This window comes from Dama dama, chromosome 3 (genome assembly GCF_033118175.1).
Source record: "Dama dama isolate Ldn47 chromosome 3, ASM3311817v1, whole genome shotgun sequence".
Lineage (NCBI taxonomy): Eukaryota > Metazoa > Chordata > Mammalia > Artiodactyla > Cervidae > Dama > Dama dama.
In genome coordinates this window covers 46503467-46529287 of record NC_083683.1, presented here as the reverse complement: position 1 = coordinate 46529287, position 25821 = coordinate 46503467, and the positions used below count along the sequence as shown (strand labels likewise).

Here is a 25821-nt window from a genome sequence, read left to right as displayed (position 1 = left end):
GCCTTCGACAAGGTTACAGATGGAGAATCACACACTACATATATTAATGTTACAAACTAAGGCAACACACTGTTAAAGAAAACACCTTCTAAACTCCTAACTTAACAAATATACTTTCCTAAGGACCTACCTAAAAGGCCAGGCTCTAAATTACAATTTTGGGAATCCTGAGTTCTACAGTAGAAAATAACAGCCCCTAGCCTCTGACTCTTGCCTGACCCCCTTCCTTTCTGCCCTTGCCTCTGTTCTGCAATGAGAGAGCCTCACATAAGGTCCTGTGGACATCCCAGCTTGTGCTCATTCCTCTTGCTTGAATAGCTGCTCCCTAACTACCCCTCAGTCCTAGGAATGCCCATATTATCAGCATGGTCTCCCTGGGGAGGAAAGACCCAAGTAAGAAGCTGGTGCAGGCCCAGGAAGCAAGCTGGGCAGAGAATCCCAGGGTCCCAGATATTCAGAATATCATCTATTAGAGGGTAAGTGGTAATCCAAGCCTATACCCCAACGAGTAACGCTGAAGAAGCTGAAGTTGAATGGTTCTATGAAGACCTACAAGACCTTTTAGAACTGACACCCAAAAAAGATGTCCTTTTCATTATAGGGGAGTGGAATGCAAAATAGGAAGTCAGGAAACACCTGGAGTAACAGGCAAATTTGGCCTTGGAATACAGAATGAAGCAGGGCAAAGGCTAATAGAGTTTTGCCAAGAGAACGCAATGGTCATAGCAAACACCCTCTTCCAACAACACAAGAGATGACTCTACACATGGACATCACCAAATGGTCAACACTGAAATCAGATTGATTATATTCTTTGCAGCCAAAGATGAAGAAGCTCTATACAGTCAGCAAAAACAAGACCAGGAGCTGACTGTGGCTCAGATCATGAACTCCTTATTGCCAAATTCAGACTGAAGAAAGTAGGGAAAACCACTAGACCATTCAGGTATGACCTAAATCAAGTCAAGTCCCTTATGATTATACAGTGGAAGTGAGAAATAGATTTAAGGGACTAGATCTTATAGACAGAGTGCCTGATGAACTATGGACAGAGGTTCGTGACATTATACAGGAGACAGGGATTAAGACAATCCCCATGGAAAAGAAATGCAAAAAAGCAAAATGACTGTCTGAGGAGGCCTTACAAATAGCTGTGAAAAGAAGAGAAGTGAAAAGCAAAGGAGAAAAAGAAAGATATTCCCATCTGAATGCAGAATTCCAAAGAACAGCAAGGAGAGATAAGAAAGCCTTCCTCAGTGATCAATGCAAAGAAACAGAGGCAAACAATATAATGGGAAAGACTAGAGATCACTTCAAGAAAATTAGAGATACCAAGGGAATATTCATGCAAAGATGGGCTTAATAAAGGACAATAATGGTATGGACCTAACAGAAGCAGAAGATGTTAAGAAGAGGTGGCAAGAATACACAGAAGAACTGTACAAAAATGATCTTCACGACCCAGATAATCACGATGGTGTGATCACTCAACTAGAGCCAGACATCCTGGAATGTGAAGTCAGGTGGGCCTTAGAAAGCATCACTATGAACAAAGCTAGTGGAGGTGATGGAATTCCAGTTGAGCTATTTCAAATCCTGAAAGATGATGCTGTGAAAGTGCTGCACTCAATATGCCAGCAAATTTGGAAAACTCAGCAGTGGCCACAGGACTGGAAAAGGTCAGTTTTCATTCCAATCCCAAAGAAAGGCAATCCACCAAAATGCTCAAACTACCACACAATTGCACTCATCTCATTCACAGTCTAGTAAAGTAATGCTCAAAATTCTCCAAGCCAGGCTTCAGCAATATGTGAACCATGAACTTCCAGATGTTCAAACTGGGTTTAGAAAAGGCAGAAGAACCAGAGATCAAATTGCCAACATCCGCTGGATCATCCAAAAAGCAAGAGAGTTCCAGAAAAACATCTATTTCTGCTTATTGACTATGCCAAAACCTTTGACTGTGATCACAATAAGCTGTGGAAAATTCTGAAGGAAATGGGAATACCAGACCATCTGACCTGTCTCTTGAGAAACCTGAATGCAGGTCAGGAAGCAACAGTTAGAACTGTTGGAACAACAGACTGGTTCCAAATAGGAAAAGGAGTACATCAAGGCTGTATATTGTCACCCTGCTTATTTAACTTATATGCAGAGTATATCATGAGAAACGCTGGGCTGGAAGAAGCACAAGCTGGAATCAAGATTGCCAGGAGAAATATCAATAACCTCAGATATGCAGATGACACCACCCTTATGGCAGAAAGTGAAGAGGAACTAAAAAGCCTCTTGATGAAAGTGAAGGAGGAGAGTGAAATAGTTGGCTTAAAGCTCAATATAAAGAAAACTAAGATCATGGCATCTGGTCCCATCACTTCATGGGAAATAGATGGGGAGACAGTAGAAACAGTGTCAGACTTTATTTTGGGGGGCTCCAAAATCACTGCAGATGGTGATTGCAGCCATGAAATTAAAAGACACTTACTCCTTGGAAGGAAAGTTATGACCAACCTGGATAGCATATTTAAAAGCCAGAGACATTACTTTACCAACAAACGTTGGTCTAGTCAAGGCCATGGTTTTTCCAGTAGTCATGCATGGATGTGAGAGTTGGACAGTGAAGAAAGCTGAGCGCCGAAGAGTTGATGCTTTTGAACTGTGGTGTTGGAGAACACTCTTGAGAGTCCCTTGGACTGCAAGGAGATCCAACCAGTCCATCCTAAAGGGGATCAGTTCTGGGTGTTCATTGGATGCTGAAGCTGAAACTCCAATACTTTGGCCACCTGATGCGAAGACTTGACTCATTGGAAAAGACCCTGATGCTGGGAAGGATTGGGGGCAGGAGGAGAAGGGGATGACAGAGGATGAGATGGCTGGATGGCATCACTGACTCGATGGACATGGGTTTGAGTAAACTCCGGGAGATGGTGATGGACAGGGAGGCCTGGCGTGCTGCGATTCATGGAGTTGCAAAGAGTCGGACACGACTGAGCGACTGAACTAAACTGAAGTGGGCTTTGGGTCTGGAGGAGGGCATGGCAACTCACTCCTGTATTTTTGCCTGGAGAATCACTTGGACAGAGGAGCCTGGCAGGCTACAGTCCATAGGGTTGCACAGAGTCAGACACCACTGAAGCAACTTAGCACACAAGAACAGGCTTTGGGTAGGCACATCCCCTTGGATGCCTCACTCTGAGGGGAGAATACAGCTGGAGGAGGGTCAGAGGTATGAAGATAAATGCCAGAAGAAACAGTCTGAAAGAGCTGAATATGGCTGCTTCCCAGGAGGTAGAGATGATGGAGGAAAGGCTCTGCTGTGTCTATGTATTCTTAAAAATTATCTCATTAAAAAAAACTGTACAAATAAAATACGATTGATAAAAGTTTATGGAGCCCCTGAACCATTCTGCTATGCCTAGAGGTCTCAATAATACTATTTGAAAGCAACAGGACTAGGCCCTCATTTGAGGCCATCTAGTATTATAATGGGAGAAGGAAATGGCAACCCACTCCAGTATTCTTGCCTGGAGAACCCCAGGGACAGAGGAGCCTGGTGGGCTGCCGTCTATGGGACTGCACAGAGTCGGACACGACTGAAGCGACTTAGCAGCAGCAGCAGCAGCAGCAGTACTACAATAACACACTGAGCGACTTCACTTTCACTTTTCACTTTCACGCTTTGGAGAAGGAAATGGCAACCCACTCCAGTGTTCTTGCCTGGAGAATCCCAGAGATAGGGGAGCCTGGTGGGTTCCCATCTATGGGGTCCACAGAGTCGGACAGGACTGAAGTGACTTAGCAGCAGCAGCAGCAGTATTACAATGAAAACCACATGGTTTGCGAATTCCCTGGTGGTCCCGTGGTTAGGGTCGTCCCTTCCACTACAGCAGGCAGAGATTCCAACCCTGGCTCAGGAACTAAGATCCCCACAAGCTGTATGCTGCCAAAAAAACAGTCCCAAACCAACTCCCTCCAAATGAAGTTTCTCTCTGCAGTGGCCTTAAGAATGACTCACTCCTCCTTTCCTCCTGTTTGCCACCGTTAGAACTTCTACTTCCCATTGGTTGTTTTCCTATCTCTCACCTGCTGGGCTCCCATCTTCCAGCAATTGGACCCAGGTGAGAGTTCTTTGTATCTTCAAGATATAGCACAGTACCAAGCACAGAGCACAGGCTCAGCTAAGTGTGGATAAATGAAAAAGGAAATATCTTTACCTGGGCTTTGGAGGGAAAGTGTTCCACCTTTCTGCACCCGAATGCCTGGAGCTCTGTAAGTTACTAGCCCTGAGACGTTTAACAGTCATTACATAGCTTTAGGTTATAATTCCTTTATCTGTTCAACGAAATATCTATCTCACATCTTTATTCCTAAAATGAATTGGGGCCCCTCACCTCACTATTTCACCACACTGGCGGGAGCCAATCTCAAATGAAGCAACACTGGAGTCACGTGAGAAGCACGTGTACAACGCACGAGGGCAGGAATTTCCGGAGATCTGTTCACTTTTATTTTTTCCACTGCTATTTGCCCAGTGCCTGCACACTTCCCGGCACATTAACAGGTGCTCAAAATAAATAGCTGTTGAATGAGTGAATTAAAGTGCTAAAAATAACTATGCACTGAACCAAAAAACGCCTTGCGAAGTGCAAAGATACCCCTGTATTCGGAATGAATACTTGGGTCCGGCCTCTGGTTCTGGGAGCAAGCGCATGAGTCGCTCCGTGCGCTCGGACAGCCCAGCGCGAAGGCCGAGAAGCGGAGGGCGGAGGTCGAAAGCCTGCCGGCAGGGCGGGAAAACAGGAAAGTAGCGGGCGTGAGCTCCGGGGTCAAGCTCCACGTTCAGGCCGCGGGCTGCAACCCTGCGTCGGCCACCGTGCAGTCAGAACCCTGAGGAGGCGTGCCCCGCCCCCAGTGGGCGGACCCCGGACCCGGCGGCGTGGGGGCGGAGCCTGGCTTTCCGCGCCGGGGGCGGGGCCGGACCCAGGCTCTCCGGGCCGGTGGAGGACCCGGCTGGTCGGTAGAGCGACCGGAGCCCCGGCCACCAAGGGGTGCGACCCCCCACTGGCCCCGCCTTCCCGGCTGCGGTCGGCCAATCAGAGCGGCTTTTACTGGCGGGTGGGCCGAGCCGGCCCAGCTGCTCCGAGGCTCTGGCATGGTAACGTCCCCGCGCGGGGGTGGCGGGGCCCGGGGCGGTCCCACAGCGCCCCCGGCGGCCCGGGCCGGGGCCGGGGGGGCAGGGAGGCCGCTAGGGGTACCCGGGACCCCGGGGCAGAGCGAGGGGAATGAGGGGTTAGGGAGAGGAGCCCAGGAGGGGGGAGGGGGGATTTGGGTGGGAAGGGGCGGGGGAGGCCATGATGGAGGACGGCGGGGGGGTGGGGGTGTTGAGGTGAACTGGAGTTGCGGGACTGGGTGAGGAAGGGGAAAGGATGGAGGGAAGGGTGAGTTTGTGGAGAAAGGTCGGGAAAGAACAGAAGGGCTAGAGACGTGGGAACCGTGGGTCTAGGGGGAAGCGGGGGGGCCACAGTTTCCCCTCCTGGGATGTTTGGCGTGCGACAGGGCCCTTCCTCAGACTCACTGCTTGCTCCCTTTGGAAGCCCCGGATGCCCCCTAAGACCTCTTGAGACTCCCTCCTTCGTTTCCCCGCATAGTCTGCTGATGTGAGGAGGGAGTATTATTTCCTGAGGAAAGAGACGTTTCTGACCCCCACCCAGTAGTAGTAGTCCAAAAAACGGGGAGAGCAGAAGCCCCTTTGTCCCAACCCTGGCTCTGCCGCCAAGACAGTCTGTAACAACTCTGTGTGACCTTGGGCAAGTCACTCACTACCTTTCTTTGGGCCTAAGATTTCCCATCGATTAAAAAAATAAATAAAAGGAAGATGCATAAGAAGGATATCCCAGATCTCTTTCTGCTCTTAAAATGGGGAGGCTCTTGAGGAGAGAGTTCAGGAGAACGTGTTCTAGGACGTGGGGAAGCAAAGAAAGTCGGATGAAGATGGAGGCTAGGCCTTCAGCTGGGGCTGCAGAAAATCCCCAGGGATGTGAGGGGAGGGTCGGCACAAAGCAAGGCTGGGGCAGGCTAGCCAGCGCCAATGGATTCCTGTTGGAGTGATGGGAGGACTGTAAATAAGACGAAGAGGTTGAGACTGAACCCGAGAAGGATGAAGACCAGAAGTAACCTTCTGTTCATCAGGAGAGTGGTGAGGTGATGGCAGGATTAGAAGCAATGGAAAATATTTGCTAATATTTTGGGGAAGCAGAAAGAGTAATAAGGCTGGTACAGGGGAGTGGGAACTAGGATGGCCTCGAAAACAGGGAGTGGCTGGTGCCGTTTGGGGCAGCTAACGAAGGGCAGCTGGTGGATGTAGACTACAGGCTAATCAGCTGGTCTCTCAGCCTCCCTAATATCTTTCTTTTTGATGATTGCTACCTCTTTCCGAAAGGCGGGCCTCCCCAGCCTTCATTTTCCAGCATAGATCCCTTTAGGAAGTGAGTCAGAGCAGGCCAACCTTGGGATCACCTGGCTGTCTGAGGATTTCAGGATTGTTTGAGAATTGGGGTAAAAAGAAAACAGGGGAATGAATTTGAATGTGAGAAATGCCTGTGGTACCATCATCCTTGCTGGGAGGCTGCATTGTGGAGTAGTTGAAAGCTTAGTCTTCTTCCGGGTCAAACGGCTTGGATTCCATACTTGCCCCTGCCCTTTAATCTCTGGGAACTGTGGTCAAGTTACTTGATCTCTCTGAACCTCAGTTTCTTTATCTGTAAAATAGGGATAATAACCTCTAAAATAGTTACAAGGATTAAATGACTGTTTGTTGTGGTATCTGGCTCATAATAAGCACTCAGTAAATATTAGCAATTAGGTTTTTCCCCCCCCCTCTTTCCATTCTGTGTCTCTCCAGTCTTCTCCTCTTCTTTTGTTCCTTTTTCTGAATCTTCAGTTCTGAGATGTCCCCCATGTGTGATCGCTGAGAAGAATTGATTGTTTGGGGGTGGGGAGGACTCCTTCAGCTGGCCCAGGTGAACACATGATGATCAGATGATTGATTATCTCTTCATTGTCTGTCCCTATCCACAAATGTGTTTTTGTTCCAGGGAAGACACATGATCTGTTTCTCTTTCAGCCCCCTTTCCTGTATCGTTTTCTCACACAAATTACTTCTTCAGAGTCTCACCCAGAAGTGTAATAAGACTCAAAGTTATATAGGCACTGCATCAAGTGAAATAGGGGCAGGGGTGTTTCAGGAAAGAAAGTATACAGGTTGCACAGAGGAGACTCAAGGAAAGGAGGGCTTGAATGTTTCACAGTAATTTATGTTCATACCATTGCTCTGTCCTCTGTGGAAACTGTCCAAAACAGGCTAGTGTCTGGATCCTGGCCACGGGTCTCTGTTCCAAGTTAAAGATGGTCATATAGAGTTAGTTTTTAAAAATTGTTTAGGTTTTCCCGTGCTAATATTTGATTCTAGTTCACTTTCCCCAGACACACAGACCTCTGCCAAACTGCCTTTCTCTCCATCACAGTCAGCTTTTACCCAAAGAGTTTATACAAATATACCTAGGTACATACACACATATTTGTCTGTTTTAGGATATTTCAGTATGCAAAAATAAGGTTGGGGATGAGTCTGCATTTTGTCACAACACTTTGTATACAGGGCCCTGTCTTGACATTCAGAAGAGACTTAAAAGGAGAAAACTCAATCCCTAAACGTGGGGAAACCCCCACCTGAGTAGCAAGACATGCAGTCCCATGTGAAACACCCAGCAAACATCCATAGAGTAGCGTGTCACTCTGTGCAAAGTAGTGCAGTATTTATCCTGAGGGGACTGAGGTAGGAGGGTATATGTGTGGAAGATAATCTTAAAGGACCTGAAGGAGGTGAATATCGGATCATCTTGAACAAAATAAGAGACAAAGCAGAATAAAAGAAACACATGGAGTAATCTAATACTTTCTGTGCAAAGAGGAGGAGGGAAGCCATGAATCAGGGTGAGCCAGAAGAATGTGGGATGGGTCTTGTTTAAAGGGTTTGAATGTCCGATGGGAGATTCTGTAGGGTGGGCAGTGGGGAGCCACCACTGGTCTCCAAGCAAGAAAATGTTGGACTTCCTGGTTTAACCACATGGGTCACAGAGAATGTGCTAGAGTGAAAAAAACAGACCTGCTTCTTGGAAGGATTGTGTTTTTCAGGGCAGATTGGATCCAGCCCTGGGACCCATTATTCCACCTTTTTTCATCTGAGAAAGCATGCCTAGGGTAGTTGCCAGAGTCTCCTCCAGCTCTGACATTCTTTGTTCCCTAAATAACTGCTAGACCTTACCGATGGCTTTGTTTTGTGGACATGCCTAGATCATTCAGTCATTAAGTTAAGAAATGTAGGTACTGTGAGCCAGTGGGGTTGGTGAAGAAATTACAATGGGCACAGGGTTCTGGGATGAGCAAAACCAAAGTCCTTGCTCCTTAAAGTTTCTAGCCTAGGCTGGAAACTGGAGGTATCAGATATTTCATTGATTCTAAGACTCACATCTTAACATTTCTGAAGTCAAGATGCATCTTAAGATCAGTGGTGAAAGGTAGTTGCTCAGTCATGCCCAACTCTGCGACCCCATGGACTGTAGCCTACCAAGCTTCTCTGTCCCTGGGATTTTCCAGGCAAGAATACTGGAGTGGATTGCCATGCCCTTCTCCAGGGGATCTTCCCAACCCAGGGATCGAACCTGGGTTTCCTGCATTACAGGCAGATTCTTTACCGTCTGAGCCTCCAGGGAAGCCCCAAATCAGTGGAGTATTGTAATTTGGCAGCATTTGTTTTTACACGTAAATAATACAATCAGAATTGTACAAATAACTAAAATTCCAGTGACTAATTGCTGAAGGGGAAGGTACATGGTGTATGAGTGTGTAAAAGAGGGGTCTGAGTAGTCCACTGGGTTGGAGAAAGCCTTTCCTGAAGAAATGATGATGACCAAATATAAAGGTTACGGAGGTGGAGTGTGTGAGGTTGGAGGGAGGATTGCCCCAGACAGAGGTGGATGTCTTAGTTGGGAGGACTGCAAGAAGGAGCTCAGCATGGGTGAAGAAGGCAAGGCAGTTGGGGAGCAAACCTGCCACAGCCTCCCAGGCCCTGGACATGGGTTTTGGGACAGTGGGAAGCCATTAAAGAGTTTTAAGCAGAGGAGTAATGTAGCCTGCGGTTGGAGTGGATGTGGGGAGACCAGTCAGGAGGCCACTGAAGTAGGTCAGATATTTTTTTTTTTTTTAAGTTGTAGGTTTGGAGGAGGAAACAGAAATAGATGGATTCAGGAAATCTTTAGGAGGTAAAATTAACTGGACTCGTTGATGTATTCACCAGAAAGAGGGAGGTGTGGTGAGTGGCTCACAAATTGCTATCTCGGACAAGTGTGTGGATGGTGGCGTAGTCTCTGAGATGGGTGATTATAGAGCCTGGTAGGACCCAGAGATGGTTATGTAGCCTCTGGGAGGTTAGGACCCTGAGGCAGGTTGGGTGGGAAAGTATGGCGCAGAGGACTGGATTTCATCCTAAGTTGGTTTCTGACTTCTCGTGCAAAAGGAGGTTTCAGGGGGCAGGCTTAGAGTAGCTGAACCCCAAGGAAAGGTGATTCAAGTTGGAGTAGCTTGACTTACCCCCTCTCTCAGGACAAGATAAGTAGAGGGAAGGAAAGACAGGTGTTGCTGAAGTAGAGAGTAGAAGCATTGTTAAAAACTGAGTCTTCCCACCATAGGGATAATTGGGAAAGTTGGGAAATTGGGCGGCAGTGAGCCAGCTCCCACCTTTACCTGGAACTCCTCCTCACCACCACACTCCCAGCACCTTCCAAGCAAGGAGGAGGAAGGACAGAGCCTTTTAGCTGCATTTCAGTGCCCCAGTTCACTTAAAACCTGTTTTTGAATGGGTGAATGTAGTCATATTCAAAGTTACAGAGGGCACACAGAGTTCTTTCTACCTGTGTCCTCATTCTCATTTCTTGTGTCATCTTTTGTTTGATTTTTATGCAAGTAATAAAACTTTGCTGCACTCTGCTTTTTTTCCCTCTTGTTTATGTATCTTCCAAATTATTATCAAGACAGTGAGCCTCTTCGTTCTTTTTATGACTGCATAGTAGTTCATCTTATGTTTGTGTAAAATTTTATAGTTCCTTAGGGATATTTAGGCTGATTACAGTCTTCTGGTTTTATAAATAATGCTGCTCTGAAAATCTTGGCCAGACATGTAGGGCTATATCTATAGGATGAATTTTTAGAGCCATAAGATTCTATATAAATAGGATTTGTTCCTTCATTTGTTTATTCATTCACTTTATATTTGTTGAGTACCTATTATGTGCCAGACGCTGTGGCAGGTACCAGGAATTCGGCTTTCAACAACTCAGATATTATCTCTGCCCCCATGGAATATGTGTAATATGTGTAAGGGGAAGCACATATCCAATCTAACATAATAATTACAAAATTGTATAGTGAGGAAACTAAAAAGGATCAGAACAAATTGGACGTGCTTTAAATAGAGTCAGGAAGGCTTCTTAGAGCAAGTGATATTTAAGCTGAGAACTAAAGGATGAGATGTGGCTAGCCATTGGGTGTAGGACAGGGAGAGACCTAGGCTGTTCAAAGCCTCTTCTACTGGGATGAATCTGTAGGAGAGGCACAGGCTGCTGTCTCGGTGGGGGCTGGGATGCAGAGCTAAACAGAAGGAGGGAATGGGAATGGAGGTGTCAAGGAGAGTGAGTGACTAAAGATGAGGCCAGTTAGGGGAGGGGGCTGGTAGTAGTACTTAGGAAGGACTAATGATTGTGTTTAGAGGGCTTTGGGTTGAGTCTCTGTACTCGGTGAATTCAGGAAGGCGAGCAGGAAAAGAGGCTACTTCCTCCCTGAATGGGAATGAGAGACCTCTGACTGATTTGAGGGAAGTATAGCCTTGCCCACAGGCGGGAGGGTGGATGAAAAGCCTTGGAAAGAGTTGATCTGTGCCTGTAGTAGAACCTCCTCCATCTTTTCTTGGCTTGGGCAAAATGGAAACTTCCAAACTACAGATGACTTTGATGGGGCTCAGCCAGCTGACTCTGGACTGGCAAAAGAAAGAACAGGTCTATCGAGGCTCAGAGTGGGGATGGGCAGGAAACTGGGCTTTGAGACTCTTCCTCTGAACTTGGTGCTCCTTTTTCATCCTCACCGCTCTGCTTCTCTTCTACAAAAGCCCATCTCTTTGCCCATCCGGGGTTCTATGACTTTTCTCTCCCTCAACAGTCGGTTCCCGAGTCTGGTCCCCGGCCCCCAGCAGCGCCTGCCCCCTTCCCACCGGGGCCCCCCATGATGCCACCACCCTTCGTAAGTTTTATGTCTTTCCCTGGGCTTGGCTTTTCCAGCCTGCACCCCCAACTTCCTAGTCCCCAGCACTGCTGCATCGCCAGCACAGTTTTTGTGTCATGCCCCCTTCTGTTGCCCTTGGATGAGGGATGGTTTTGCTTGGGTCCATAAAGGTGACAGTTCTCCCTTTGTCTTTTTGTCCTTGGGACACACAGGGGCTGGGGGAAGAAGTGAATGGGAAAAGCCCCTCTTAAGTGTGAGGGCAGGGTGGGGCTGTCTTTCTCTTTCACTGCTCCTTGTCTGTATTCTTTTTTGTTCCCCTCCAGCATGGCTTGTGGGATCTTACTTCCCCAACCAGGGATTGAACCCACGCCCTTGGCAGTGAAAGCTTGGAGTCCTAACCACTGGACTGCCAGGAAACTCCCCTTGTCTATATTTTTTAAACATGCCATGAAGTCAGGCTGGAATAGCAACCGGTGGTCATCAAGTTGGGAAAAAAGGGATAGGAGGCAGAGGACTGGGAGATTGGGGACTGGACACCTGCCTCTGGCCCTGCATCTGAAAGGCCTCTTTGGAGAGAGTCACTTAAGTGGTGGAGCCTTCTGGTCGCAGTCTGGTGGCAGTTCCATTTCTTTTTCCCCTCTCTTCTGCCTCTCAAGAAGCTGTGTGCTTGCCTCTTAGACCCAGAGGACCCCTGTTATCAGTCTCAGTGGTGAGGAGGGAGGCAGTTTCATGCCTCTCAGACTGAAACTTTGGAACTGTCTCAGAGCCAGGGTGGAGGGTTGGGTGGGAGATGAGTGGCTGTTTCCTGACAGGGACAGAGCAGTGTCTCCTCTGCTCAGGCTCTCTTCCTTTCCTCATTTCCAGATGCCTCCTCCAGGAATCCCCCCACCTTTTCCTCCAATGGGGCTCCCTCCCATGAGTCAGAGACCACCGGCCATCCCCCCCATGCCACCTGGCATCATGCCCCCAATGCTCCCACCAATGGGGGCGCCACCACCGCTCACACAGGTAATCTCCTCCCCTGCACCAGGGCCTCAGAAAATCCTGTCATTTCAATTGCAGGTAGAGATGAAGGTGGATATCTGAACTTAACTTGAGAATCTGGGGAGGGAGGGAGGGAAGAAAGATGGGGCCAGGCCCACATGAATTTGTCTGCTGAGTGGCTAGAGGCCACTCTGAGGCTCAGCTGAGCGCCCAGAGCCCACTGAGTGCCCTTCTGAGGGTCATGGCCCCGACGGGATCTCTCAGGACTCTGTGCGGCCTGTGCTAGCCTTCATCTCAGTAGCTGGTTTTTATCTCCTTTGTATCCATAGATACCAGGAATGGTACCTCCCATGATGCCAGGAATGCTGATGCCAGCAGTGCCCGTCACCGCAGCGGTAAGCACCGGGGGACAAGAAGTGGGCTCTGCACTGCAGCCCTGTGGGTCTGACTTGGCGTACAGGGACGCAGCCTCCGTTCTTTCCCTCTTCTCATCACATCCACCCTTGCCCCACTGCACTCCCCACACTGAGTCCTTCTTCCAGCCATGAACTCAGCTCTTCCAGTTTTTCACTCATCCCCAAAGGCACATACATCCTCTCATTATCCCCCTGCTATGCCCAGTTCCCTTAAGGAACACCTTCACTCCAGACACTGATCACTCTCACAGAGTTAGCACTGTGGGCACACGAATACAATTTCTTCTTCGCATCTTCTTTGTCTCTGGAAGAAGTGGCTCAATACCTGGAGATCTCGCTATACCTTCTTGTGCTGCTGCTCAGTGTAGTAGAGTTGGGTAGGATGTGGCAATTGGTACTTTGTGTGGAAGAGGTGGGCCATGGAGTCTCACTCGACAGAATACTCTCACTTGAAAATGAAAAAAGGAGCTGCCGTGCAGTTTCTTCCTGGGGTCCTAGAGTCATGGTCCCGGAGGGCGGGGGAAGCTTGTTAGGGAACAGAGATCCCTGGGAGCAGGACACATGGATCCTGGCCTGGCCTGCTTCTTCATCCCCCATGGCCTGGGTCTTGGGGGCCACTGGGCTTGGCCCCAACCCTTCCCCCTCCTCTTTCTTCGGCAGACGGCTCCGGGTGCGGACACCGCCAGCTGTGAGTCTTCTGGGGGTCTGCTCCCCCCAGGCTCGGAGGTTGGGGGGGAGAGGGGACCATGGACTAGAGCCCACCCTGGATCATGCCTGTTGGGGTGCCAGGGATCCTGGGATGTGATGGGACCAGGGGAGATTTACTGGGGATGGAGTGTAAGGGAGGAATAGATGGGGATCAGATAAGGGTTGGAACAAGGACTTAATATGTTTCCTTTGGCTTCTTTTCTAGCTGCTGTGGCTGGGACAGGCCCTCCGGTAAGTTCTTTCCACTCAGGGGTCTCTGGGTAGAAAGGCTGAAAGGGAGGTGCTAATGGTTAAATTTTGGGGATGAGGAGGAGAAGCTTTGGGAAAGGAGCCTTGACCACCATTCTGTGCACCCTCCCCTCCCCTAGAGGGCACTGTGGAGTGAGCATGTGGCCCCTGATGGGCGCATCTACTACTACAATGCTGACGACAAGCAGTCCGTGTGGGAGAAGCCCAGCGTGCTCAAGTCCAAGGCAGAGGTCTTGAGTGGGGCTTTCTAGCCCTTTTTTTCAGCTGCCCTGACCCTTCCAAGTCCTTGGCCTTCCCTGAATCTCTAACCATACTCATGGTTCTTCTAATCCTAAAATCCCTGACATTCCCCAATCTTCCTAGGTTCTCAAGAAGTCCACCTTCCCTCATTTTGAGCCAGGCCAGGTGGTAGCTAAACACTCCTGTGTGCCCCCCTCACTGGATCCCCTCATTTAGCTCCCCCAACTGTGGCTGGAAGGTATGCCCAGCCCACTGACATTCCCTGGCCCATCCTCTTACAGCTCCTGCTGTCCCAGTGTCCCTGGAAAGAGTACAAGTCGGACACAGGCAAACCTTACTACTACAACAATCAGAGTAAGGAGTCCCGCTGGACCCGGCCCAAGGACCTGGATGACTTGGAGGGTGAGGAGGGGGTGGGCCCAAGCAGGGGCTCCGGGGCGTGACCCTGTGCTACCCTCTAACCACGTTATCCTTTCCTGTTGCAGCTCTAGTCAAACAAGAGGCTGCAGGGTAAGTGCCTTGCTTGTCTTGCCTACCTGTCCACCCGTACGTGGGGCCTCCTGAGGGGGGGAGTGGCCTCTCCGCATGATCCACGCTCTGTGAGAGGAAGAGCCAGCTCTCATCTTCCTGTGGAGTGGTCTACTCTGGCCCTAGTCCTTCACAGGCTAGAGACCAGCCAGCCCCTGACCACCTCTATCTTTGCACTACTCGACACTGCCCTTCCGACCCACCTGCAGGAAACAGCAGCAGCCACAGACACTACAGCCACAGCCTCCTCAGCCTCAGCCAGATCCCCCACCTGTGCCGCCTGGCCCCACCTTGCTGCCCACAGGCCTCCTAGAACCTGAGCCAGGTGGGAGTGAAGATTGCACTGTGTCAGAGGCTGCCCAGCCCCTGGAGCAGGGGTTCCTGCAGCAGCCAGAGGAGGGCCCCAGCAGGTGAGGGTTGCCCCCCATGGCATTCTAGACCTCAGGCTCCCAGCTGGGTTCAGCCCTTGACCTCTGCCAGGTTTCTCGGGAAAGGGGTGAAGATCTGGGCATGGCCTCTGATGAGCAGACAAGGGCTTCCCTGGGGAGCAAGGGGGTGTTGTGATCACACAGGGCACTGAAAACTATAGGGACTGGGGGACACTATGCCTGAGTTCCCTTTGTCCCCCAGTTCTGCTGGACAGCATCAGCCACCACAACAAGAGGAAGAAGAATCAAAACCGGAGCCGGAGCGGTCTGGTCTCAGTTGGAGTAACCGGGAGAAGGCAAAGCAGGCCTTCAAGGAGCTGCTGAGGGACAAGGTGCTGAGGGTGGGGCTCCCAGGGTAGCCCTGGAGGGGCTGGAGGTGGGCAGGGCATGACCCCCGCCTGCTCCATTCCAGGCTGTCCCCTCCAATGCTTCGTGGGAACAGGCCATGAAGATGGTGGTCACTGACCCCCGTTACAGGTAGGCCTGGGCAGGCCCTCCAGACATTGCTTATGAGGGTGGCTGATCCAGGGATTTCCTAAGAAACCCTGAGGGGGTCAGAGTGAGAAGAGTGATAGATAGGTGAGTGTGCTGGGGAAGAGAAGCTGAAGAACCTCCAGGAGAAGGAGGGGAAGGGAATCATTCAATAAATGCTTGTTGAATTGAATTGATTTGAATTGAATTAATTGGGGAAAGAGGGGCTGGATAGGGCAGAGGCCTGATTGCAACTTGAGAACCCATAGCAAAAGGGCTCAGTATTAATAGTGTCTTAAGAGCCCTGTCTTGTTCCCTCACTGTTTGTCACCCCTCCCCACATCCCAGAGACCGACCTGTCTTGCTTCCCTGTGCCCTTGGGGCCCCTGCAGCCTGCTGTGCCCATGCATGGACTCTTCAGTCAGTTCTGTGAAAGCCATCCCCAGTGTGCCATGACCCTGCTTTGTGGGCCGTGCGTTGTGGTTCAGGCTGACTCCTCTATCCCCACCCAACTCCCATCCTGTCCATCCTAGTGCCTTGCCCAAACTGAGTGAGAAAAAGCAGGCATTCAATGCCTACAAAGCACAGCGGGAGAAGGAGGAGAAGGAAGAGGCCCGGCTAAGAGCCAAGGAGGCCAAGCAGACCTTGCAGCATTTCCTGGAGCAGCATGAACGCATGACCTCCACCACCCGCTACCGGTCAGGGGGCCAGGCTGGGTTGGGGCCTGGGAACCCTGAGACCCCCGTGGGCCCAGTCTCTGTTCTCTGCCTGCCTTCTCACAACCCATGTGCTCCACAGGCGGGCAGAACAGACCTTTGGGGAGCTGGAGGTCTGGGCTGTGGTCCCTGAGAGGGATCGAAAAGAGGTTTATGATGATGTCCTCTTCTTCCTGGCCAAGAAGGAGAAGGTAACAACTACTGGGCTGGATCCATCAGCCCCAGTCTCATTAAGGCCTTCCATGTCTTGGCTTCCTTGTGGACCCGCCCACTCACTTGCTGCCCCAGGGTCCCAGCTTCTTGCTCAGAAGCTGGTATGGCACATCCCCAGTTCATGCTCTGGGCCTACAACTTGGTGTGGGAGGACAGGAAGATCTCTGAGGGTGTGGTTTGTAACCTGTGCTCCTTCCCCTTTCTGGAGTCAGAAAGGCCTTGAGTCTGGCCATCCCAGAGTTCCCAAGCCACCTGCCTTTACCTAGGTTTCCTCTGCCCAGGCCCACTTGTGTAGCTCTGGCCTGCCCTGCCTCACCCTGTCCCCATGGCTCCCTAGGAACAGGCTAAGCAGCTGCGGCGCCGCAACATCCAGGCCCTGAAGAGCATCCTAGATGGGATGAGTAGTGTCAACTTCCAAACCACCTGGTCCCAGGCCCAGCAGTACCTCATGGATAACCCCAGCTTTGCTCAGGACCATCAGCTGCAGAGTAAGCCTGGGTCTCCACTCCCTTCTCTCCCTTCCCTTTTCCTCCCTGACCCCCAGCACCTGCCTCACACCGCTCCCCCTGCACCTCCCGCCCCTTTGAACATCTAGGAGTCCCTCGCATTTAGTCCAGAACCTTTCTGAACTTGAGATCACAGGATGGATGCTTCAGGACACCTCTCCCTCTAGGGTCTATAGTTAACCTGGATATTGTGTGTTCTTGGGAGAAGAGCACTGGGGTAGGAATAATATTTGAAGATGACTTTTATAGCTCATGTGAATATGGTTTTAAATCATCTTGGTATGGTGGGCCGTAAATGGTCACACATGTGGCAATCAACTGCTGTTGGCCTGTCATCACTTGCAGTATCTTCTGATATTCACCTTCTGAAGTTATATCAAAGCCTGGTTGATTCCCAGTCCAATAAAAAGTAAAACCTTAGATTCTGAGATAACTGATTTCATATGATGACTTCTAGTAACCAAATTCACAAGAGCTGAGTACTTCATATAATCAGTGAACCCTTTTCATGAGCCATCATTCCAGTAGCCTCTCCCAGGAGCCACCCTGGGTGTCCCCGACACCTGCAGGAGTAGCATCTTGGAAGCTCTGGGGGTGCTGGGACTGAGAGGGTGTTCCCCTGGCGCGGTGCCTGCTGAGCCTCCTCTCTGCGGTTAGACATGGACAAGGAAGATGCGCTGATCTGCTTTGAGGAGCACATCCGAGCTTTGGAGAGGGAGGAGGAGGAGGAGCGAGAGCGAGCCCGACTTCGGGAGCGGCGCCAGCAGCGCAAGAACCGGGAGGCCTTCCAGGTATCTTTGCTGCCCTCTGGATCCGAGCTCAGCTCTGCCCCGGACAGTCTCCTCTTCACCCATACCCTGCCCCCTCTCGGCCAGGCCCACTCTCTGCCCAGCCCTGTCCTTGCTCCATGAGGCCTCTCTGTGCCTACAGTTTTGCTCCTCCTGTGTCCCCTCAACTCTGGGCCAGCTCCTCTAGACTAGGTGTGTGCGCCACCCAGAAACTGCCAGCAGATGGCGCCCCAAATGCAAGGCTTGGCAGCTTGGCCAGGTTTATTTCCCTTCAGTGGGGAGCCAGACAGGCATAGCTAGTTCATCCCCCATCCTGGAGGTGGCACTGGTGGTGGTGGTGGAGGGGCTTACTTGGCTGTAACACATTGGGAAGTGTGGGAGTCATGGGAAGGTAATGCTGCAGGCATATTTTTGTTTCTTTGCTTCCCAGTCCGGCTTATTCTCATGTGAAATCTGTCCCTTTCTGTTTCACAGTCTCTGTTCACATTGCTCTCTGCCTCCCCATCTGTAACTCTTCATCTCTGCCTCCCTTGTCTGCATTTCCTCAGTCTGGTCGTTCCTGCCTCTCCCTGCCATCTCTTCTCTTCCGCCCCAGGCTTTGACTTTGCCTCCCTCCCTCTCTCACTCTCCCTGTAACTGGCCTCTTCCCTGCTTAGACCTTCCTGGATGAGCTGCACGAGACAGGGCAGCTGCACTCCATGTCCACCTGGATGGAGCTGTACCCAGCGGTCAGCACTGACATCCGCTTTGCCAACATGCTGGGCCAGCCGGGTAAGGCAGCCGGGCTCTCCCTCCTCTGGCCTGGCTTCCTGCCCTGCCAGTCTCTCTGCACTCCCACTCCCTGGTCCTGTCCTCAACCCCACCCTCAGGCCTTGGGAAGCTGCCGCCCGCCAGGCCCCCCTCCCTCCCTCCCCCGCAGGCTCCACCCCTCTGGACTTGTTCAAGTTCTATGTGGAGGAGTTGAAGGCACGATTCCATGATGAGAAGAAGATCATAAAGGACATCCTTAAGGTGAGGGAGGCCTGGGGCTGTGGATGGATGCAGGCTGGGTGCAGGGCTTGCTCCCAGAATAGGGCTCCCTGATAAATCCTGTTTTGTGGGAGCATTGCAACTGAGTTCAGGAGCTAGCTATTGTGATCCTTTCTTTACAGAAATGAACAAGATACAATTTCTGCCCAGAAGGATTTCAGGGTCTAATAGGAGAGACATGACAATTAGATAGACATTATAGAGGGGCAAGGGTTATTATTACAGGGATGAGAATCAGAAGAATTGCCATTTGAACTGCACCTCTAAGAATGACGAGGTGGGGAGGATGGAGGCCCTGGGTGTAGGGTGCCGCAGGAGCAAAGAGGAGCAGGAAGCACAACTAATCATAAACTAGTAGCCCACAAGTATTTTCCTTCTGCCTATACAGTGTTTTAGAAAAACTCGGAATTTGTTGCTAGCATTTTAAAATCAAGAGATTACAATTAAAATCTGGATCTTCAGCATCTCTTGGAAATTTGGATTATCTAGCAGCACTCGGCTGGCTTTGCAAAGCATTCAGTGGGCTAAAGCTGAGATACCACGGCCTTTTAGAAGGGGCATATCCTCGTGATCTGTCCTCACTCCTCCCTGTCATGTCCGTAACATGAGAGCAAAGTCACCTACAGTTTACCACCTCCATTCTGGCGAATTCCTCAATATTCATGTCTATCAAAGAGGGAAAATTGAGTGATGGACTGAGAGAGCCCTGTGTTTCAGGAAAAAGATAACAAAGTATTTCTTTGTGGAAGTGAAGACCCTTCTCATGAGTTTCCGGGAGCAGTGTTCACCGTGGTTAGGAGCAATACTGTGAAGGCAGACCATGGGATTGAAAGTCCACCTTAACCACTTACAAGTTTTGTGACCTTGAGCAGATTACTTAATCTTTCTGAGCATGTTTCCTCATCTGAAAAGTGGGGAATATTCCCCCAGACTTCACCTGATTGCCAGCAGGAGTAACTTGGTATCCGAGATAAAGAAGGTCTGAGAATAAAGCTAGGATTGTCTCACTGCACACACATTTCTTCTAAGTTCCGTGTTTTGCTTTAAAATTCATGCAGGTGCTGTACTTTCATACCGTAACACTTATCTGTTAATATAAACTTAATATTTTAAAATTACTTACCATTAGGTAATATGTATCATATTGTCCTGTGGCTTCCTCTGTTTCTCTATACCCCAGTTGGGAAGGAGAGCCCTGCATATAAAATTCTTTGAATGCTAAAATAAGGAAATTGGATTTTTATCTTGTAAGTAACAGGGAGGTGGGGAATGATGTCTTGGAAAAGCCCCAGTGGTGGTGTAGAGCCATGCCCGCAGCCAGAGTACTTAAATGCACAGGGATGGAGTGGTAGGAAGACAGGACTTAAAGCCTCAGGACACAAAAAGTGATAGTGGCAAGTGATTCAGATCAATTCTGAGCTTGCGTCATCCTCTTCTGACTCACCCCTAGACTGCTCCCTTGCTGTTGGGGCCCTTGGGAGAAAAGTCTGGGCAGCCGTGGACTCTCGAGGCAAGGTTTGAAGTTGGGGGAGTGAGCAGAGAGACCAGGCAGGAGCTGCTGCATGATCCAGGTGGGGATGGCCAGTGAGCACAGCTGAGGTGCTCCAGTTGTTTCTGAAGCTCCTTAGGTCGGCTCACAGGGGCCTTGGGACAAGCCAGAGGGGGCGGGGTGGATGGGACTTTTTGCTCCTTCCTCTATTTTCAAGTGTAACTGTTTGTTTCTCTTATGGAATGAGGGTTCTACTTAAGATTTTTCTTTAAAAAAAAAAAAGAAAAAGCATCTGCTGATTTAAAAAAAGAGTATTCAAACCAGTAGGCTAGAGTCAGTCAGAAGTAGAATTGACACATTTTTGTGTGTGTGTGAAATTGAGGGAAGGAAGGAGTGAGTTGGAGATAGCAGGGGTGGATTGATGGTTGGTAAGGATTAAGCAGGAAGAACAGTGCTGGAGAAAACAGGAATTCCATTTGGGAAATTGTTCTCATAAAGCAACCGGGGGCAGGGAGGAATAAAGCAAATACCATATTTTAAATATGATAATCACATAAAGTAGAAATATCTAATCCGGGAAGAGTTAAATTTTATTGGACACTTAACTTTTAACCCCTAAGTGGCTGGTACTGCTGACAGGCCTGTAGGAGCCCTATCCTTACTGAGGCCTGTCTCTCCACACCTCATGAGGACAGTCTTTGGTCAGTTCCCCTTCCTGTTGCCCCCTTTTGGGCTCCTGCCTCTGGAAGGCAAGTGAACCCAGGGCTCCCTGAGGCCATCTACCCACCAGGCAGACTGTGGACTGTGATGGCACTCCACATCCCATAGGGTAATGCAGAGTCCTGAACTCGGAACAGCTGAAAGACAGAAGATCTGGGCCCATCCATGGGAGTGGGAGTGGAGTGTGGGGTGGGGGCTCCCAGAAAATGAATTATCTTGGGATCTGCTGAACTTGAAGTGTCTGTGAAATATCCAGTCTAGTATAGGTCTGAAAGTCAGGAGAGAGGTGAGGGGTGAGATTGCTCGGAACAGTGTGGAACAGGCACATACAAACAAAAGAGGTGGTAAAAGGGGTCAGAGACAGGAGGGGACCCCGGAGAAGGAAGGACTGCAGAAGTGAACAGAGGATAGAAGAGGGAGGACTGAGAAGGGATCCTTGGAGTTCTTAGGATATGAGCAACCTCTAGGAGAACAGTGTCTATGAAGAGGGTAGAACGAGTGCAGCACAGGCTTTAGAGTTGTAGAACTCCTGAGACCTCTGCAAGTTATATAATGTCTCTGAGCCTCAGTTTCCTCATCTGTAAAATGAGGATAACATAAATGCAAGGTCATGGAATTAAATGATAACATTTGTAGTATCTTGCTCATTAGTAGGCTTAATAAATGTTTTCCTTTGTGCTGCATTTAAAGATTGTGAAACAGAGGGACAGAAGCAGAGGTTATTAGCTTGAGGAAGGTGAGAGCAGGGTGGAAAGGGTATTCCAGGTTAAGTGAGGTGTGTACTTGATGGAAGGAGTCAGTGAATAGGTGAGATCGAAGTCTGCAGTTCCCTAAGTGAGAGAGATTGTATGTCTGAGGGGAAGAGCTGGAGAGCATGGGCTGAGGAAGCCCTCTTGGAAGCAGCAGGAAGAGTATTCCTCTGCCATCAGCATGGGGCCAGAGCAAGTTCCAGATGAGCAGAGGTAGTAGAAGGGGACCTGGGCCTCTGCCTCAGACCTCATGCTCCAGTGGCTCCATTTCCCACTGAGTTGTCTTGGGTCAAGTGAGACAACTCTCCTACAACCTGCTCACTGGGGTGTTGTGAGGCTTAGGTGAGAAGCACAGCGCCTAGTCCATGGTGCTTTATAGTATGACGTGTTCTTAATAATGCTGGGGAGTTGTACAGCTGATGGCCTTTATTTTTCCCGTGGACAAAATGATTGTGGGTGTGGTGCTTAAAAGTTGGGGCTTCGTTGTTATAAAGACCTGGGGTAGAATTCTTGTCCAGCCATATGTTAGCCTTGAAGACCTTGGGCAGTTACTCTAGTTCCTCTCAACCTTGGTTTCTTCTTCCACATAAAATTAGCACCTGTGCTTTAGTTCAGATATGTGAGAATTAAGTGAGATAATGTGTGTGAGGCATTCAGCATGGTACCTGGTACATAGTAAGCACTCAATAAATACAGCCGTAGATGCTTACTAAGAAAGCATACAGGGAACTTATGACCCAGCAATGGCTCAAGCTTAAGCCAGAGGGACAAAGAATCAATTGTGAGAAACACAGGCATCTATCAGACAGAGAACATGTACCTTGAACACCTACCCATGATCCAACCCCTCCAGTTCCCTGTGACAGCTAAGCCAAGGGCGGGTATGGGAGGCTTAATTATCAGATGGGGGAGGACTTGAATGACTTGGTCTCCGAAGTGCATCCCTGTCCTGTGGATCTCTTCCGGGGGAGGGGGCTACTTGAGCATCTGTAGTCTGACCCATGCCTGCCCTGGAGGCAGCCAGCTTCAGGTTCAGGCCTGTGGTGCCCCCCTGCTTCATGCGCTGCTGTGCCCACAGGACCGGGGCTTCTGCGTGGAGGTGAACACAGCCTTCGAGGACTTCGCCCACGTCATAAGCTTTGACAAGAGGGCTGCTGCGCTGGATGCAGGCAACATCAAGCTGACTTTCAATAGTGTGAGGGGCCGCGTCGGGTGGGGCTGTAGCCAGGGCTCCGTTCTCTAACTCGTCCCTTGGTCTGGTTCCGTTCCTTCTCACTCACCGCCCCAGTGTGACTCTACCCCCAGTCCAGGAGTGATAGTAGGAACTCAGACTCCAGCTTCCCACACACCCACCTCCTGAGTGACCCTGCCCTGTGTCCTGTCGCCTTCAGCTGCTGGAGAAAGCAGAGGCACGCGAGAGAGAGCGGGAGAAGGAGGAGGCCCGGCGGCTGCGGCGCAGGGAAGCTGCCTTCCGAAGCATGCTGAGGCAGGCTGTGCCTGCTCTGGAGCTGGGCACGGCCTGGGAAGAGGTCAGGACTGCAGCCTGGCATCAAACACCACCCCCTCAGTCCTGAGGGCAGCGGTGCTTCACCACCACTGGGGGCCCACTCCAGTCGTAGCACAGCTCGGGGCCAGCTTCGGCGCCCTTCCTTCCTTCCTCTGCCCCAGCCCTGCCCTGTGCTCACGGCGGCCTCCATGTTGTGCTGGGGCTGGTCTGATCAGCAGTGCTCTCCTGTTCAAGGTCCGTGAGCGCTTTGTGTGCGACTCAGCCTTTGAGCAGATCACCCTGGAGTCGGAGAGGATCCGGCTCTTTCGGGAGTTCCTGCAGGTACTGGAGGTGAGGCAGAGCTTCTGGTCCTCTCTCTCTGCCCCAGGCTGGTGAACACATGAAGCTAGCTTAACAGTAGCCTAGTAACCTCTCAGCCCCAGGCTCTCCTTTCTCAGGCAACTAAGGAAAGGGAGGTCTCACGGTGCCCTGGATACACCCAAGGCCCTAGCCTCAGAGGAGGCAGCAAAACCTCTGGGACACAAGCTCCTTCCTAGGGCTAACCTTGGCACCTTCCTCACCCTTTCTTCTGTCTCCACCAGACGGAATGCCAGCACCTCCACAGCAAAGGCCGGAAGCACGGCAGAAAGGGCAAGAAGCACCATCGCAAGCGTTCCCACTCGCCTTCAGTGAGTTGGCGGGTAGGAAGGATGCGGGGTGAGGCTGGACCACCTGAGGGAAATAAGAACCATTTCTCTCGCTTCCCCCATATGTCACCTCTCCTGGAGGGAGACTGGGAGCTTCCTTTGGCCTTGGATTTTCCTGTCCCCAGTTCCCAGACTCGAGGGCTTCTGGAGCCCAGTGCCCCTCTCTGCTGACTTGTATCTATTCATCTACCCAGGGCTCTGAGTCAGGAGACGAGGAGCTGCCCCCGCCCTCTCTCCGGCCCCCCAAGCGGAGGCGACGGAACCCCTCGGAGTCAGGCTCTGAGCCCTCTTCCTCACTTGACTCTGTTGAAAGTGGGGGTGCTGCCCTTGGAGGACGGGGTTCCCCCTCCTCTCGCCTTCTCCTTGGATCAGGTAAGCAGCTGGGAGCTGGAGGGGAGGCCTGAGGGGAGCCCCACCCCTGAGGGTGGAGGTGGTGGGGACGGCTGCACCTGTCAGAGAGTAAGAACTTCCCGTCCCTGCCCAGGCGGGAAGCGGAGAGAAGGAAGGAGAACTGGACTGAGACTTCCTCAGACAGGTCCCTGCCTGTGAAGAATGAGCAGAGAAAAGGATGAGGCCTCCCTTTTCCTGTGGGACTTAGTGGGGATTTTTCCATCTCCAGATCATGGTCTTCGGAAAGCCAAGAAACCAAAAAAGAAAACTAAGAAGAGAAGACACAAGTCGGTGCGTAGAGAAGGAACTTCCGTCCAAGGCTCTGCTATTTTATGAGATATCTTCATGTCTTCACCCGCCTCGCGGGCCGTCCTCCACAGGAACTGAGGAGGCGGCTTCTGGGCTCTTACAGAACAGTCCTGAGAGCGAGACAGACCCTGAGGAGAAAGCTGCCAAGGAGAGTGATGAGAAAGAACCAGAACAGGACAAGGACAGGGACCTCCGGCGGGCAGAGCTCCCTAACCGCTCCCCAGCCTTTGGGATCAAGAAGGAGAAGGTGAGAGGCAGGCACCCGGCCCCCGCCCGGTCAGCGCTCTGCCCAGGCCCTCGGGAAAGCCGTGGGTGAGCTGTGCCTTTGCTCCACCAGACGGGCTGGGACACGTCGGAAAGCGAGCTGAGCGAGGGGGAGCTGGAAAGACGGCGGCGGACGCTCTTGCAGCAGCTGGACGACCACCAGTGACCTGACACGCCACCGTGCCTCGGGTCTGCGTGAGGCTGTGGCTGAGTTCACCCTCGCTGTCTGCCCCAGAACTTCTTCCTTAGTTGGGTCTGTGTCCACTTTTTCTCAAGTATCCCCAACCCCAACCCACCATTTCTGGCATCTCCCAAGGTGCTTGTGGTGTTCAAGGGTCCCCTCAACTTCCCGGACAACTAGTGCTTGCCCTCAGTCTCAGACCAGCGATTGGTGGTGAATGCCATTTGGGTGGGTGGTACCAGTAGATAAAATGTGAGAAGGGGCCCCCAGAACAAGTGGCAGGCTGGTGGACACAGCCTGGGTGGCAGGGGCGGGGTCCTTAGCCTCTAGCATCCGGGCCTGCTCCTCCCTGCCCAGGCCCTGGGGCTCCATCACTCCTTTCTCCAGCCCTGGGGCGCAGTGTATGTGTGTTTTGTTTTGGTTTTGTTTTTTAAATGACAATATTTATAACATGGCCAGTGGCTCTTTTGTCCTGTCTGTGGGCTTGGTACTGGGGGCAGGCTGGGGACCAGACAGGTACACACACGGCCAGCAGGGGGCACTGGTGCCTCATGAGAAGCCTGCCTTCCTTTGTGAGGTTGGAGCCCATCTAAACAGGTTCTCCTTGCCCAGGCTTCTGCAGTCACCTCCCCCAAGCATGGCAGCTTGGCCCAGCCTCCTTTCTGTCCCTGTGGCTTGCTGCTGCTTAGTCACATCGGTCATGTCCAATTCTGTGCGACCCTATGGACTGCAGCCTGCAGGGTCCTCTGTCCATGGGCTTCTCTAGGCAAGAATACTGGAGTGGGTTGCCATGCCCTTCTCCAGGGGATCTTCCCCACCCAGGGATTGAACCTATGTCTCCTGAATTGCAGGCAGATTCTTCACTGCTGAGCCACCAGGGAAGCCCCCCTGTGGCTTAGGTCAGCCTAAATGGCCAATG

The 25821-nt window shown here is 51.0% G+C and overlaps 1 protein-coding gene across 5 annotated transcripts; it reads left to right on the top strand.

Moving 5' to 3' along the window:
- The first annotated feature begins 5028 nt into the window (after positions 1 to 5028).
- PRPF40B (pre-mRNA processing factor 40 homolog B) lies at positions 5029 to 25357 on the top strand. Of its 5 annotated transcripts, XM_061128361.1 has the most exons (26): positions 5029 to 5155; positions 11269 to 11349; positions 12196 to 12339; positions 12645 to 12710; positions 13392 to 13419; positions 13645 to 13670; positions 13808 to 13918; positions 14210 to 14330; positions 14414 to 14438; positions 14666 to 14866; positions 15087 to 15216; positions 15297 to 15361; positions 15889 to 16053; positions 16154 to 16262; positions 16622 to 16772; positions 17448 to 17581; positions 18235 to 18349; positions 18498 to 18589; positions 22644 to 22760; positions 22957 to 23094; positions 23307 to 23402; positions 23654 to 23740; positions 23953 to 24130; positions 24378 to 24439; positions 24561 to 24704; positions 24795 to 25357. In XM_061128361.1, exons 1-26 carry the CDS (start codon positions 5153 to 5155, stop codon positions 24885 to 24887), a joined length of 2682 nt encoding a protein of 893 aa, XP_060984344.1. In that variant the 5' UTR covers positions 5029 to 5152; the 3' UTR covers positions 24888 to 25357. The 5 variants fall into 5 exon arrangements, with proteins under 5 accessions (XP_060984344.1, XP_060984367.1, XP_060984359.1 ...); XM_061128384.1 differs by lacking the exon at positions 13808 to 13918; XM_061128376.1 differs by lacking the exon at positions 11269 to 11349 and having other exon boundaries at positions 5030 to 5155.
- Positions 25358 to 25821: the final 464 nt, after the last annotated feature.

What these genes read in the sequence shown, in the direction of transcription:
- PRPF40B (XM_061128361.1), top strand. An exon ending in CAACATGCTGGGCCAGCCGG is followed by an intron (nt 18,350 to 18,497) that starts GTAAGGCAGCCG and finishes CCTCCCCCGCAG; the next exon opens with GCTCCACCCCTCTGGACTTG. An exon ending in AGCGTTCCCACTCGCCTTCA is followed by an intron (nt 23,741 to 23,952) that starts GTGAGTTGGCGG and finishes TCATCTACCCAG; the next exon opens with GGCTCTGAGTCAGGAGACGA.